This window comes from Bison bison, unplaced genomic scaffold (assembly GCF_000754665.1).
Source record: "Bison bison bison isolate TAMUID 2011002044 unplaced genomic scaffold, Bison_UMD1.0 scf7180017864267, whole genome shotgun sequence".
In the NCBI taxonomy this organism is placed as follows: domain Eukaryota; kingdom Metazoa; phylum Chordata; class Mammalia; order Artiodactyla; family Bovidae; genus Bison; species Bison bison.
The window spans coordinates 1,570,284-1,587,763 of NW_011494839.1; the positions used below are offsets into that span (position 1 = coordinate 1,570,284).

Here is a 17,480-nt window from a genome sequence, read left to right on the forward strand (position 1 = left end):
TTCCTTCCAAGGAGTAAGTGTCTTTTAATTTCATGGCTGCAATCACCATCTGCAGTGATTTTGGAGTCCAAAAAAATAAAGTCTGACACTGTTTCCACTGTTCACCCATCTATTTGCCATGAAGTGATGCCATGATCTTCATTTTCTGAATGTTGAGCTTTAAGCCAACTTTTCACTCTCCTCTTTCACTTTCATCAAGAGGCTCTTTAGTTCCTCTTCACTTTCTGCCATAAGGGTGGTGTCATCTGCATATCTGAGGTTACTGATATTTCTCCCGGCAATCTTGATTCCAGCTTGTGCTTCCTCCAGCCCAGCGTTTCTCATGATGTACTCTGTATATAAGTTAAATAAAGCAAGGTGACAATATATAGCCTTGATGGACTCCTTTTCCTATTTGGAACCAGTCTGTTGTTCCATGTCTAGTTCTAACTGTTGCTTCCTGACCTGCATATAGGTTTCTCAAGAGGCAGTTCAGGTGGTCTGATATTTCCTCCCATCTCTCTCAGAATTTTCCACAGTTTACTGTGATCCACACAGTCAAAGGCTTTGGTACAGTCAATAAGGGAGAAATAGATGTTTTTTCGGAACTCTCTTGCTTTTTCAATGATCCAGTGGATGTTGGCAATTTGATCTCTGGTTCCTCTATCTTCTAAAACCAGCTTGAACATCAGCAAGTTCACAGTTCACATATTGCTGAAGCCTGGCTTGGAGAATTTTAAGCATTACTTTACTAGCATGTGAGATGAGTGCAATTGTGCAGCAGTTTCAGTATTCTTTGGCATTGCCTTTCTTTGGGATTGGAATGAAAACCGACCTTTTCCAGTCCTGTGGCCACTGCTGAGTTTTCCAAATTTGCTGGCATATTGAGTGCAGCACTTTCACAGCATCATCTTTTATGATTTGAAATAGCTCAACTGGAATTTCATCACCTCCACTAGCTTTGTTCCTAGTGACGCTTCCTAAGGCCCACTTGACTTTACATTCCAGGATGTCTGGCTCTAGGTGAGTGATCACACCGTCGTGATTATCTGGGTCGTGAAGATCTTTTTTGTACTGTTCTGTGTATTCTTGCCACCTCTTCTTAATATCTTCTGCTTCTGTTTGGTCCATACCCTTTCTGTTTTATTGAGCCCATCTTTGCATAAAATGTTCCCTTGGTATCTCTAATTTTCCTGAAGAGATCTCTAGTCTTCCCATTCTATTGTTTTCCTCTATTTCTTTGCATTGATCTGAGGAAGGCTTTCTTATCTCTCCTTGCTATTCTTTGGAACTCTGCATTCAAATGGGTATGTCTTTCCTCTTCTCCTTTGCTTTTCGCTTCTTTTCACAGCTATTTGTAAGGTCTCCTCAGACAGCCATTCTCTTTTTTGCATTTCTTTTTCTTGGAGATGGTCTTGATCCTTGTCTCCTGTACAATGTCACGAACCTCTGTCCATAGTTCATCAGGTACTCTGTCTATCAGATCTAGTCCCTTAACTCTATTTCTCACTTCTACTGTATAGTCATAAGGGATTTGATTGGGTCATACCTGAATGGTCTAGTGGTTTTCTTCACTTTCTTCAACTTCAGTCTGAACTTGGCAATAAGGAGTTCATGATCTGAGCCACAGTCAGCTCCTGGTCTTATTTTTGCTGAGTGTATAGAGTTTCTCCATCTTTGGCTGCAAAGAATATAATCAATCTGATTTTGTTGTTGACCATCTGGTGATGTCCATGTGTAGAGTCTTCTCTTGTGTTGCTGGAAGATGTGTAGAGTCTTCTCTTGCGTTGTTGGAAGAGGGTGTTTGCTATGACCAGTGTGTTCTCTTGGCAGAACTCTATTAGCCTTTGCCCTGCTTTATTCTGTACTCCAAGGCCAAATTTGCCTGTTACTCCAGCTGTTTCTTGACTTTCTACTTTTGCATTCCAATCCCCTATAATAAAAAGGACATCTTTTGGGGATGTTAGTTCTAGAAAGTCTTGTAGGTCTTCATAGAACTGTTCAACTTCAGCTTCTTCAGCATTACTGATCGGGGCATAGACTTGGATTACTGTGATATTGAATGGTTTGCCTTGGAAACAAACAGAGATCATTCTGTTGTTTCTGAGATTGCATCTCAGTACTGCATTTTGGACTCTTTTGTTGACCATAATGGCTACTCCATTTCTTCTAAGAGATTCATGCCCACAGTAGTAGATATAATGGTCATCTGAGTTAAATTCATCCATTCCAGTCCACCTTAGTTCACTGATTCCTAGAATGTCGATGTTCACTCTTGTCATCTCCTTTTTGACCACTTCCAATTTGCCTTGATTAATGGACCTAACACTCCAGGTTCCTATGCAATATTGGTCTTTACAGAATCGAACCTTGCTTCTATCACCAGTCCCATCCACAAATGGGTGTTGTTTTTGCTTTGGCTCCATCCCTTCATTCTTTCTGGAGTTATTTCTCCACTGATCTCCAGTAGCATACTGGGCACCTACTGACCTGTGGACTTCATCTTTCAGTGTCTTATCATTTTGCCTTTTCATACTGTTCATGGGGTTCTCAAGGCAAGAATAATGAAGTGGTTTGCCATTCTCTTCTCCAGTGGACCACATTCTGTCAGACCTCTCCACCATGACCCGTCTGTCTTGGGTGGCCCCACACAGTATGGCTTAGTTTCACTGAGTTAGACAAGGCTGTGGTCCATGTGATCAGATTGGCTAGTTGTCTGTGACCCATGCTTCCAGTACTTTAAATCCACCCAAAATACTTCAACAGTATTGCCAGATCAATTATCCTTAAGACCACATCCATTATGTCACTGCCTTATTTAAGAGTCCATAATAATTAGGATCAGAAAGATGGCATATTTGAGTAGACTCTCTTTAAGAAGAATTTAAGAGGCTGGGATCAGACTGGATAGCCTTAAGTGTTAGACTAAGGAATATGGACATTTCATTTAGAAAAGCTATTGACAGATTTTAAATAAAGAGAAATTATATCAAAGGAGGATTAACCTGGCCAAAGGATTAATCTGACACTGGGTTGTAAGTGTGGGTATGGAAGGGAGTATGGTAAAAAGATAAAATATTGTGAGCCCACTATGGGCAGGTACCTCATTCACCTCAGGCTCCATCCCAAGGGTGGACACAGTATGAGAGTTCAATAAACCCATTTGCTTAATAAACACCTGATGCTCAAGTGTCTTCCTCTGGGCATTTCTAGTGTTTTAAATGCAATTTGCTTACACACATAAATGAAGCAAATAAATACAAAATGTGAGAGTATTTTTAATATTTACTTACAAACTAAACAACTGAGTCAAGAATATAAAGTCATTTAGAAAAAAACTATTTCTATTAACACATAAACATCTAGAAAGATTCATTTTATGCCTGATAGGTGAACATTTTAAGAGTTTCAGTTTTAGAAATTCCAGCACTCTCTAACAATTAATGATTTAACAAAATTTTAAAAAGATTAAGTCAACTGGTATACCTGACATGTCTCCTTATTCCTTTTTCATATATAAGTAAAACATTATAATAATATAAATTAAATAATATAATTTCTATCTAATATGAATTAGATATTTTAGATAACTGCATGGCATTTTAGAATTTATTCTAAATTTAAGATTTTATCTTGTGGATAAAATCTTTGCAAGTTTATTAAAACTTTTATGAAACTTTGAAACCATGATCAAATAAGCATTTCACCTGAAAACGAAGAAAATTCTTGTATAATTCCTGCTGTTTAATCTGAAGTTCAGTTGGAGGCTCACTAAAAATATTTCCCCGAGCAAAAGGAGAGCTCTGTGATTGCATATGACCTTGAAAAGGAAATTTTGCAAAAACGTACCATTAGCCAGTGCATAGAAAACATAAAGGTTAAAGAATAAAGACTTTGCTAAATAAGTTCAAATTTTGAAAAAAGGCACTAAATATGGAAGCCCAGAGGCTAAACTCGGAAGACGACCAAGATTAGAATCTAAAGACCAGATGAAAAGAGAGGGAAAAAATGGTGAAACTAAAAAAATTAATACACAGTTGAAAAATCATAATATAGCTATATCTGAAAGTCATCAAGGAAACATAAAAGTTAGTAACCTAAGCAACTCTCACTGCAGCAAAGGCTTTAAAATAAAATTTATAAAGCACACATTTAAGTTCTTATGTATGATGTAAATATCCTTTTCTTAAGAATACTGCTTAAGTACACATTAAAATGTATTATGTATACACATATAAAAAATTTCTAAAATTGCTTTTAAAAAATCAGTGGATTCCTATCCATGGTTTAAAACACAAATTAGAAAATTAGCTCTAAAAACATTTTTAATTTTTACAAAATTAAAATGACTTTTAATCACTGCAATACTTTTTTACTTAAAAATTGTATCAGATTAATGATATAAATTTGAAGATTAAAAATATGCTATATATATGTTATTTATAAATAGTATTAAACATTCTGGGAAAGGAAAAATATTATTTTATAAAAGCAGCCTGGAAAATAAGTATGCCCCAGCAGTCTTTTGAATGCAGAAAAATATTGTATGCAAATTTAAGGCTCATGTAACTTTTTTATATCATTTTATATTTATATAAAAATACATCATTTTTTAGTTTCCTTATACCATCAATCTAAAGCATTTATTTCTCTCACTCATATAGTGGTTGTAAGCCAATTGCTTTGCAGTTGAGCTGTCATTTGGGTCTCTTTTCCTTTGTATTTAAATTTACTAATGCTTACTTGAATAGATCAGCAGAAAGGCAAATCAATACCTAAACATTAAAAGCTTAGGTTATCGTGGAAAGGCTGATCAGAAAAACAAAACTTAGTAGTTTGTTTCACATTGAGATCTGTCAAATTCTAAACCTTTGAGGCAATTAGAGAAGAAATATTGTTAGAGACAGGCAAGATAAGTTCCTTTAAACATAAAAACATTATAAAAACAAAACCAAAGGGAAAGACATGCTCTAAACAAAAATGAAAATGCATTCAAGCATAATAAGCAAAAAAATAAATTTAATCCAAATTAGTATGAACTTTTTAAACATGATTTTTCACCCAAAAACCATGAAGTAAAAGAAAAACAACAAACATTAAGAAGAGCTTTTAAAACAGGCCTAATGAAGACAAAATATTAGAGGATAGTGAATCTCAAGTATATATTAAGATATTCAACTTCCAGGCATATTTGAGCTCCCTTAAGGCCTTTAAAATACTACGTGTCACATATGTATATTTTATGTGTGAACACATGTATATAAATACACACATACAAATACATAAACTCATATACATATATGATGGCATAGCAACAAATTAAGTGACTCTCAATAGTTTTTTTGCATTCAGAAAGTCTATTTTAGGTTAATTCTTAGGAAATGAAAGTTAATTTAGGGAATTTCAATGCACAAAAAAGGGGAATTTAAACATTTTATGATTTCTTAAACTAGAGCATCCTGACCACATCCTGGCCACAAATTATCACCAAAACCCTGGTGTTAGACACAATAAAAATAGATAACAAATTCTGCTGTGCATATTCAGTCATCAAGGTTGTGCTCTTTTTTGGGAAAGAATCATGGAAACTTTCTATTTTTCCTGTGTTTTTGCTTAGTAAGCAAAGCTAGATGCCTGACGTGTTATTACTATGACAGAGAAAATTCTAAGCTAAGAGGGAACTATGTACAAACAATACAGGGGGTGGAAGAGAGGAGTAGAGCAGGGGTCTGTACCACTGATCTCAATACAGACTGCTCCAGAAGCAGCAGCCAATGAAGAGAAAAATAATGGTAATCAGAAAGAAGCAAAAATTCTCTAAAATAAAATGAAAAGATGTTTTGATGTACGAAGAAATAAAATAAGTTTACTTTGACTTCTGGTCACATTCCCCATTTATTTACAGTAAACACTCTGTACTTTCTCAAAAATTTTAATTTTAGACAAGAACACTGTATTAAAAAGTCCTTTCAAAATATCCCTGACTGATCATACACTCTTTTAAAAATTTTTTTTACATGTTTAATACATATGACTTATTGGCCAAACAGATAGACTAAATGGTAAGCTCTGATTTGAATTACTAGCCTTGCATCTCTCAAACCTTTGATAGTAGCACTAATTTCTGCAGCCTTTTGGAATACTTCAAGAGATGTACTGTAGGTTGTTTCCATGGACAGCCTGTATCACTATTTAAACTCTAATTATAAGAAAATATTTTCCTACTTTGATCCACAGTAGATTTTTACACAGTGAATCTAGTTTTGATTTTTGAACTACTAAAAAGTAGAATTTTTGATGAAATTATTAATTTGGCTCTCACTCTGAGTCCTAATAATTCAATTTGCTGTAAATAAATGGTTATTTTTATAGGCATCAAAGTACAGTATAAGGTATTTAAACTTTAAATACTCTTTAAACTTCACTTGAATTCTAAATATGTAACATATTTTCACATATACTTGATAAAGAAAGATGATTACAAATTTTCCTGGCAAGTCATAAAGATACTGAATAATCTTTAATTTACAGAATCTTTAAAGGACCCTGTTTAATACCAAACCAAAGGTATATGCTTATGAAAGGGAGATGTGACCAGAAGTCAAAGTAAATTATTTACTTCTTTGTATACTGTGGCTTATAAGGGAGCGCAAATGTTTATAAAACAAAAAATGAATTTTACTGTATAATTTATCATATACAACATCTGGTATGTTCTCACTAATTTAAACTAATTCTTATGGGTGTAAGAACCAAACTCTGTATGGGTAAAAAAAAAAAAAAAAAAAGAAGAAAACTATTTAAGAAATCTCCTTCCCACTAGCAAAATAAAGCTGTTAGCAGCACCTAAAGTATATATAAGAACTAATAAAGCTGAGAAGAAATACAGAGTATAATATTAAGGAGCAAAATGTATCTCTCTATTCATTTTTTCAAAATACCTATATAGAAAAGTTATTGTAAATAGCATAAATAATGTGTTATGCTTTCTGACTCAGAATAACCAAATTCTCAAAATCTTAATAAGAACTTTGTTGGAGAACAGAAGAGAAATGCTACTGAACAACTTTAGAAACGTAAAAAAATATATATATATGATTAAAAACCTGAGTTTTTATTTGCAGCATCTTCTTGGTTCTCAGCATTTGAAGTGGCTAAATTTTGGTCTAGAGATACAACAGCCCTTTTATCTTCATATGCTCTTGCATCTGGGTTATGGTAGGCATCTATATTTTGTCTGTGCATCCTATTCAAATCAGCTGAGAGGGAAAAAATAAGCCATTTATTTCAATAAACACATTCCTATAATTAATATGCTTAATAGAAATGAAGAGAACCAACAGGACCAGAGCTGGAATACTTAAATGGTTATCTTGGTACCCTGAAAACAGAAACAAGATTATCAAAACTTGTAAGAAATTTTTCAAAAATAATGTTACAAAATAAAGTCAAAATTAGTAGAGAACTTAAAGAGTGTATACATTTTTGACAATCCATAAAAACCATATTTATATGTACCTTACCTCAGAACTTTTGACTATCTAAATATAGAACAAATAGTAGCAATTCAAAACAAGTCACAGTGACATTTACCCAACATCATTAGTATTCCTAATGAAAAAATATCATGTGGAGTTTTAAAACATATTCATAAATTTTTTTTATATAAACATTCCTTAAAAGATGGAGCTCTAGTCCCTTCCTCTAGAGTGTGGATTACTTCTTATGACAAGGATTCTGCATAGTGAAGTCACTTGGTCGTCCCCGACTCTTTACGACCCCATGGACAGTAACCTACCAGGCTCCATGGTCCGTGGGATTTTCCAGGCAAGAATACTGTAGTGGGCTGCCATTTCCTTCTCCAGGGGATCTTCCCAACCCAGGGATCAAACCCGGGTCTCCTGCATTGCAGACAGACGCTTTACCGTCTGAGCCATTAGGGAAGCCCAGGATTCTGCATAATGATGGTATAAAACTTTCAAGGCTACTTCATAAAAGACATTATGTTTCCATCTTGCTAGATCTATTGGTTCACTCACTTCGAAGAAAGCCAGCTACCATTCCATAATGAACACTCTAAGGAGCTCTAAGGGAAAGCCCACATGGCAAGGAACTGGGGCCTCCTGAGTCATGTGAGGGAGCCATAGAGAAAACAGATTCTCCAGTCCCAATCAAGCCTTTGAATTACTTATAGCCCTGACTGACACATTAAAAGGGTCAATTGTATCATATGCAAATTGTCTCTCAATAAATCACATAAAAACAAACACAAATCTAACTGGGGCATATATAATACATAAAAAATATATAAATACCTAATCAAATATACATGAAACAATCTTGCTATTAATCAATTAGAACTATGAGATACTTTTGTTATCTTTCAAACTGGTTAAGTATTTTTAATTTTTTTTTTACTTTTTCTCTTAGTGTACAATTTTTAAAAATTTTAATACACAGTCAAGTAACATCATCATAATCAGGAATCAGAACAGTCCCATCACCCCCCAAAATTCCATCATAGTTATTCCCTGTCCTCAGCCATAATCTTGGTACCAGTGATTTGTTCTCCATTTCTGCTGCTGCTGCTGCTAAGTCGCTTCAGTCATGTCCGACTCTGTGCGACCCCATAGACGGCAGCCCACCAGGCTCCCCCGTCCCTGGGATTCTCCAGGCAAGAACACTGGAGTGGGTTGCCATTTCCTTCTCCAGTGCATGAAACTGAAAAGTGAAAGTGAAGTCGCTCAGTCGTGTCTGACTCTTAGCGACCCCATGGACTACAGCCTATCAGGCTCCTCGTATTTTGAGAATATATGTGTATGTAAAAGGGCTTCTTTCCCTTAGGTCTTCTCTTTGAAGCCTCCCAAATTGTTCTGCTCATTCTTTTTTTTAACTGCTAAGTAGCATCCCATCATATGAATGTACCACAGTTTATCCATTCACTCACTGTAGAATATACTCGGTTTTTTCTTTATGGGAACTTTAAAAAAACTGAGAAAGGAAACAGATGTTAAATGTATTACAAATAATCAAAATGAGAGGTACTTACTCTCAAAGGGTTGATGCTATGTTAAAATTGTATGGGTAACAGATTTTGATATTTTATTAATAACTACCTTACAAAGAGATCTTTCTCAGAGAGCTAAGAATATGGTGAACATCCAATTTCTTTAATTTCTTTGTAATAAAAGATGAAAGACGAAACAGGAGTAATTAGAAAAGCCAGCAGCTGAATTAAAGTCATCCAACATAATCCCTGTTATATGGTCTTGGCCATCTAATGGAGTAAAAGAAAACACTGGTTTTTACTACATATTGGGAATATAATAGGAAAATTAGGTTCCCTCTCCTTCTCTCAAATGTAACAGCTAAATACAAAACAAACATATTCTTCAAGTTTACTTGCTTTGAAAATACCATTAAAAAACAGTTCCACTGCATTTGATAAAATAGCACACCTTTTTTACTTCATGGCATAACTGAAGCATTAAATAAGCAAACTAAACATTACCATTAAAAATAAAAATCTCAGAAAGGTTTGCTCCATTCCTGTTAGGTCAAGCAATTCTAAAATAATATTTTATAATTCAATAACAAACACTTAACCTACTCACTTCCACCAATTAAACACATATAGGACATTATAATTATATTCTCTGAACTGGAAATAATTTTTGAGGCAAGCTGGAAACTTCTAGGAAATTATTCCAGTGTTTCCCAAAGTTTCTGTTACATAAGCACTTCCTTCATGGTAACTATTATGCTTCTATCAATTCATAATTTAAATTTATTATAGCAAAGACTGGGTAGATGCTTATCAATTTTATGTCCTCCGCCTGGGTATAAAGAAACCCTTCTAGCCTCCCAAGAAGTTACTTTAGAACCTTATAAATAGGTTTGAACAATTGAACAAAGACAAAAGTGATACTTCTCCACCTTTAGGTCAGGCCCCATCAAAATTCTCAACTTGTTCTCCCATCCTCTGGACCATGTCTATGCAGCTAGAAATTAAAGACTCCAAAATGGTACGAGTGACACACTGGAAGAGGCAGATTCCCAAGTCAACTTTTGGAGAACCACTCAAATAGCATCAAATGCAGTTTAAGTGAGAAGTAATTTACACTGCCTTAAGCCTCTGAGAAACAGGAGTTCTTTGTTAGACCACTTTTCGTTTAAATACCTTTACTTTCAAAGGAAATGTTGCAGTACCACCCATAAATGGAAAACCAGTAATATATATTTTATTCCAGTAATATATAATTTTAAATATATGTTTAATGGATCACCTAAAATCATCTTATTAAATATGATCACCTAAATCATATTTAATGGATCACCTAAATTAAATTTATATATTAAATTAAATATATATTTAATGGATCACCTAAAATCATCTTATTTATAAACAGAATAAGAGTTCTAATCTTCAAAATTGTGAAGAAAGTATGAGATGAATATAGGAAAGGAATAAATCTATCGGGAAAGAAAAGAGTTTCCTCGTTAATCTAAGTGGGCCTCTAATACATCTTTTTTAAAAAGCCATCTTTAACAGAGAATCAAAGACATAGCCATTAAGAACTCTAGTAATTCAACCCCCAATATCTTCTGACTGCATCACTCAGTTATCCCTACAACAAAGCATAAACCTGAAGAACATCAAATTTACTTTGTATCACTCTAATGGGTTTTCTAATTATTCGTTTCCCATTTCTAATTAAATGATTTTTAAAAATCCATTATCTTTCTCTGCTTTTATTCTAAGCTAATTGAAGACCATCCCAACATATATAACAAGTTGCAAAAACTCTCTTTTCAAAGTGCCCGTTGTGTGATTTCTAGATGAAACATTTTTAAGAATACATGATTGAAAGATAAATCAATATAATTCTGCAATCTGCCAAACATTTCTGAGCCCAGGTTTTTGTCAAGAGCCCCTGCATTGTGCGGGTATATGGCATATAAGAATTAAACATAACATTCCACAACTGAGCTCAACTGGTGGCTCAGAGGTTAAAGTGTCTGCCTGCAATGCGGGAGACCTGGGTTCAATCCCTGGGTTGGGAAGATCCCCTGGAGAAGGAAATGGCAACCCACTCCAGTATTCTTGCCTGGAGAATCCCATGGACAGAGAAGCCTGGTGGGCTACAGTCCACGGGGTTGCAGAGAGTCGGACACGACTGAGTGACTTAACTTTCACTTTTTCCACAACTACATCAGATCACTTAAGACACCTTATTAGTTTAAAAATATTGCAGTAAGGATTTTATTATTTTTACTAGAAAACTTAAATTCAAACTACTAGTTTGGGTAAAAACTTGCTAACTAACAAACTTTTCTCTGCAATCGAGTTATTATCATTAGAGGGTGAAAATTTTGTAATAATAATAAATGAAGAAAGGCTTTTTAACATGCTATCATGTTTACTATCAAAATACCTCTTCTGCATCAAGCTGTATAAAAAGAGACCTTTCCTTACAGACTATGATTCCCACTTCTTTCTATTCCCCATTTTTTTAAAAGTTAAACTCAGATTCTTTTAAAAACAACAAATCAGAGACTTCCCTAGTTGTTCAGTGGCTAGGACTCTGTGCTCCCACTGCAGGGGGCCAGGTTCAACCCCCGATCAGTGTACTGGATCCCACATGCTGCAACTAAGACCTGATGCAGCCAAATAAATATTTTTTAAAAATCAATAGAAACAACATACTTATCAGATTTCCTTTGTCATCTCTCAGAGGAGCACCACCTCCACCTTTCCCCCAGGGGTTGTAACTTCTCATTTCAGCTTCTAATTTGGCTTCATATACTTCTTTTTCTTCACGTTCTTTCTTTCTTCTTTCTTGTCTTTCTTGAATCTTAACAACATTAAGAAACATTTGTAATAAATGCTAACTGCTAACAAGTATTCTGATACAAAAAATTAGTTTTAAGATCATATTTTATTTTATTTTTCCTATTAGAAAATTAGACTTTTTCCCAGTATACTTTACTATAAATTTAATATCACAAATATATGCAAAAACAATTAAAAACACTTTGGTAGCTGGAATACATAGCTGCTACTCCCTCACATCCTGTCACTTGGGCCCTTTCCAGCCACTGGTGCCACTTGGACTAAGGCAACTTCATCTTCCCAACTCCCAGAGCTATTCCCTTCCTAACCTCACCATTTTCATGGGCTCCAACAGACTCTCCCTAGCTTCATTTTCTTCATCTACCCTTTCATGGTACCTGGCCAGCCACAAACTACTCCCCACACCTCTGAGACGTGAGCCAACTACTCCCTACGCATCACCAGACCTACTCTACCTTGGGCAAACTCCATTCCCAAAGTTCAAAGGTACTGAAGGTTCAAAGCTCTCTAGAGAATGCCAAGCTATTTAAGTACACTTTATGAAAGCACACAAAACGGTCTTATCATCATCAAGTGTAAGCACAGGGTTGGTCTTTAAAGACATATAAATAGGCAATGAATAAAGACCTACATTTTGGAAAGTTATTTTTAAAATCATTACCAAATGCATAGTAAATTTAAGTAACTACTTCAGGAAGGTCAAGGAAGTCATCACATAAAAAATTCTAGGGTTAGGGATTCTGGTTCTGTCAGTGGTGTTTTTAATACGCTCATTTGAAAACAGATAAATACAGTCTCTTGTTTATAGATTCCTAACACAAAAAAATAATGTTGGTAATTCTGTAATTTTTAAAAAGCCCACTTTTCAAGGAGGTTGCCTAGTGTAGAAAACAGAACAAAAATCTGAGCTTTAGAAGAAATCCCAGTGCAATTTTGTAGAAGGGTACCTCAGGTGAATATATAAACCTAGAATTCCAGGGACCTCTCTGGAAAAGATATAACTATTCCCTCCCAAAATCCACACATTTGATACAGTTATTCCTAAGTAAACTCTCTCCAAATATTACAAACCACAATAGAATGTCATCTTCCTCCCTAAGTGTTCTGCCTCTGTTTTCCCTATCCTTAAGAGTTCATAGCTTTATCATCCTCTTACAAGACTCAGAATCATCTTAAAGCCCTGTTCTTTCCTCAGTCCCTAAATTTAAGTCCTATTAATGAAATCCAAGAAATGTCTCTTCCGATGTCCTGTCCATCTTCCCCACCTGGTGCAGGACCTTGTTACTTCCTGGCTGGACTACCTAATAGTTTTACTAAAAGGTTTCTCTGCCACATCTCTTTCCCAACCGTCCACATCACAACCAGATATCTTCCTAAAAGCCACATCTGCTCACATCAATTATATTTCTTTCACCCTTTGGCTTGAGATTTCCTCCCTTTGGCTGTCGATAGATAACAAGATGAAACTGAAAACCCCTTACTTGCTATCTTTCACAATCCAGTATAATCTAACACTCCAGCCCCTTCTCCTACATCAATTCCATTCCCTGAATACACCAGGAATTTCATATTTATTCACTGTATAACATGAAACTCAAAAGCCATCAACCACGTGAAGCCCTCCTAATAGCCAAGGCAATTACTCTCCCTATCCCATGCATTCCAGCCTGTCTATATCAAACTTTATCACATTTAATGATAAATAAATGGAATTCTTTCTCCTCAGCCACACTCTGAGTTTTAAAGGGCCACTGTACTAACACATAAGATGTTTAACATTACATGAATGAACAAATGAAAAAAATGAATGGATACCTGCTGCTGCAAAGCTTCCTGGTAAGACTGAAATGACTGTTTTGAAGGCTTTGGTTTATCTTCAAAAAACAATCCTGAATTTATTGCTCGATTACTTGTAATTTTCAGCTCATTCTGTCCAACTGTACTCCTACATCAAATACACAATTAATAATTTAAATCCTTTTATGACAAAACAAGAAGAAGATGCAATACTTCTTTGAAATAGCATGGCATATAAATACATTTAAAATAGAGAAATGGCAACCCACTTCAGTAATCTTGCCTGGGAAATCCCATGACAGAGGAGCCTAGTGGGCTACAGTCCATGGGGTCGCAAAGACTCAGACATGATCAAGAGACTAACACACACACACAAAAGAGAGAAATTATTTCTTTATAATTCAAAGAGAAATTTTTAAGTAAATGCCCCTTATCTCTGCTTTCAAAATTAATGGAACTTTCAAATTTACTGAATCTATTTCCTAATTTAGGTGGCAGTTACACGCAAGTAAAACATTCACATACAAATAAAAACACTTGTGATAATTCATCAAGCAATATACACATGACTTATGCACTTCTCTGAATGCAGTGGAAGTCCCTCAAATAATATCATAACTAATGATTTACTTAATAAGTTTACTCCAAAATAAAGTAATAACTTCCTAGCCATTTTAAGAATAAAACAAATAATTGTAGTAAAAAGTCTGACTATCTCAAATAAAATTTTTTTCACTGAGTCATAGATTTTATTAATGGCATTGATGGTATAAGACTAATAAAATCCCTAAAACCTTGCCCTGTTTATGGAGGCCTGGGATGGGAATTTTGTCAAAGGTGAGAGGTTCTAACTGTTGGGTAAAGTTACAGCAATGATTCCCTAGTAATTGAAGGCCCCTTCTACCCTTCCTTTTATTTTTTTTTTTTCTTTTCCCCTGGTAATCCAGGGCTTGTACTTCTTAGAAATTATGCATACAGAACTCATCAAACTCAAAGCAAAAAGGCTCAGAGATCCATATCTATACACATCATGGTCAAAGAGAAGAACTGCAAAAGCAGCAAGAAAATAAAAACTCATCATATACAAGGGATCTTCAGTAAGATTAACAGCTCATCAGAAATGCTATAAAGGCCAGTAGGCAAGGAAACGACATATTCAGAGAGATGATGGGGGCAGGGGGAAGTCAACCAAGAAGTCTATATCCAGGAAAACTATGCCTCACAAGTAAAAGTGAAATTAGAACATTATTAAATAAAATTCAGAGAAGACATCACTAACAGACCTGTCTTATAAGAAATAGTAAATGATGCATTTCAGGTTGAAATAAAAAACACTTGACAGTAACTGGAGTAAACACAAAGGAATAAAGACCAGTTAACAGTAACTACATAGGTAAAGGTTAAAGATATTACTAATATACTTTTATTTGCAGCTATATTCTCTGATTTAAAAGACAACTACATAAAGGAAAGAAGGAACAGTTAAAAACTATTGATGAGCTTAAATATATAACAATATACTTTGTATGCAATAGGCGCATCAAGAAGGGAAGGAATGGCATTATACTGGAGAAAACATTTTACATATTATGGAAATTAAACCGGTGTTAATATGAACTCAGTTCTTTTAAATTAAAAACATAAATTTCAGTCTGCAAGGAAACCACAAAGAAAATGACAAATTATACTAAAAGAAGCAAGAGAATTAAAATGGAATGCTACATTTAACAGTAAAGAAAAAGCATTACTGGAACCAAAAAAGGAATCTTTTATATTGATAAGGGTCAACTTATCAGTAAGATATAACAATTATGAGCAGATGTACACATAGCTACAGAGATTCAAAACACAGTAAACAAAAACTGACACAACCGAAGAGAGAAATAAATCAAAAATAATAACTGGAGACTTCAATACACTACTTCTAATAACAAACAACTGCACAGGAGCTCAGTGCAGAAAATAAACAAAACTATAAACCAACTATATCTAAGTCACACTGATAGAACTATCCACCCAACAACAGGAAAATGCTAATTTTCTCAAGTGCATATGAAACATTCTACAGCACAGACCACATGTTATAAGCCTCAGTCTTAAAATAAACCTTAATAAATTAAAAAAAAATACAAAATATGTTCTCTAACTGCAATGCTGCTAAGTCACTTCAGTCATGTTTGACTCTGTGGGACCCCATAGACGGCAGCCCACCACGCTCTTTTGTCCCTGGGATTCTCCAGGCAAGAATATTGGAGTGAGTTGCCATTTCCTTCTCCACCAACTGCAATGAAATTATATTAAAGCTCTATTAAAAATTTCCACAATCATATGGAAATTAAACAACACACTCCAAACTAACAAATGGATCAATGAACAAATCAAATTAAAAACTGAAAAATAATGAGATGAATGAAAACAAAAAGATAATGTATAAAATTTAAAGAAGAAGCTAAAACAATAAGAGGAAAATTTAGTTGTAATATATACATATTAAAAAACAAGACACTATATCAATAACCTAAGCTTCCACCTTCAAAAACTAGAAAATATACAAGCAAACTGAACCCAAAGGAAACAGAAAGAAGAAAATAAAAAGATGAAAGGAGAAATAATATGAAATGGAGACTAAAAGCACAACAGAGAAAATCAACTAGACCAAGAGCTGATTCACTAACAAGATCAACAAGATTGACAAATGTTTAGTCAAAATGTAGAATAACAAGACTAAAATTATTGAAATAAAAAAATAAAATAAGAAACATTACTACTGACCTTATAAAAATAAAACAGATTGTAATACTATGAACAACATATGCCAACACATTAGATTATCTTGACGAAATGGGTAAATTTCTAGAAAGAAACAAACTACCAAAACTGGTGCAAGAAAAAAATTTTAAATATGAATTAACCAATGACAAGGGAAGAGATTAAATTAGTAATCAGGAAATTATCCATAAAGAAAAGATGAGGGTAAACTGGATTCCTGGTGAATTCTACCTAGCTGAAAAAATTAACAATGCTTCACACAACGCACTCTCCAAAGTAACAGAAAATGGAAGAGCACATCCAACTAATTCTATTAGGCCAGTATCATCCTGATACCAAAATCAGACAGACTTCAAAAGAAAACAAAAACCAAAGACCAGTATCACTCATGAATACATAGACAAAAGTCCTCAACAAAAAATTAATAAACTGAAAAGTCCAGCAAGATATGAAAAGGACTGTACTCGCTGACCATGTGAGATTTACCACAGGAACGCAAGTTGATTTAATATATCTGAATCTAATAAATATATCCCCACCATACTAACAGAATGAAGAACAAAAACCACAGGATATCTCAATAAACGCAGAAAAAGCATTTCACAAAATTCAATTTCCAACTCAGTAATATGTTGAAAGAACATACCAAATACCCCTTCCTGAATCAACAAAGAATACAAGGGGACTTCCTCAAGCTAATAAAAGCGATATGAAACATCTGCAACAAACATCATACTTAATGGTTAAAGACTGAATGCCTTAGATGCCAAGATAGTAAGATTATCTTGACAAAATGGGTAAATTTCTGCCTAACAGCAGAATAAAATGAAAATGCCCATTCTCATAATATCTATTCAACATTGCACTGGATGTTCTAGTCAGGGCAATTTAACAAGAAAAAAAAAAAAAAAGCATTAGATGGAAAGGAAGTAACCTCTATTAACTGATGACATATTATATATACAGAAAAATGCTAAGAAACCCATCAAAAAAGGAGTCCATCAAGGCTGTATATTGTCACTGTGCTTATTTAACTTATATGCAGAGTACATCATGAGAAACGCTGGGCTGGATGAAGCAC

At 34.4% G+C, this 17,480-nt stretch overlaps 1 protein-coding gene across 4 annotated transcripts in view; it reads right to left on the bottom strand.

Moving 5' to 3' along the window:
• The window catches only part of CSPP1 (centrosome and spindle pole associated protein 1), a 113,642-nt gene that overhangs the window by 35,302 nt on the left and 60,860 nt on the right, over positions 1–17,480 (bottom strand). For all 4 annotated transcript variants that reach the window (XM_010848454.1, XM_010848452.1, XM_010848451.1 and 1 more), the window contains 4 exons: positions 13,649–13,778; positions 11,687–11,834; positions 7,086–7,238; positions 3,687–3,799 (listed from right to left, as the gene is read on the bottom strand). In XM_010848454.1, coding sequence (XP_010846756.1) covers positions 3,687–3,799; positions 7,086–7,238; positions 11,687–11,834; positions 13,649–13,778 — 544 coding nt within the window. The remainder of the gene's footprint in view (positions 1–3,686; positions 3,800–7,085; positions 7,239–11,686; positions 11,835–13,648; positions 13,779–17,480) is intronic.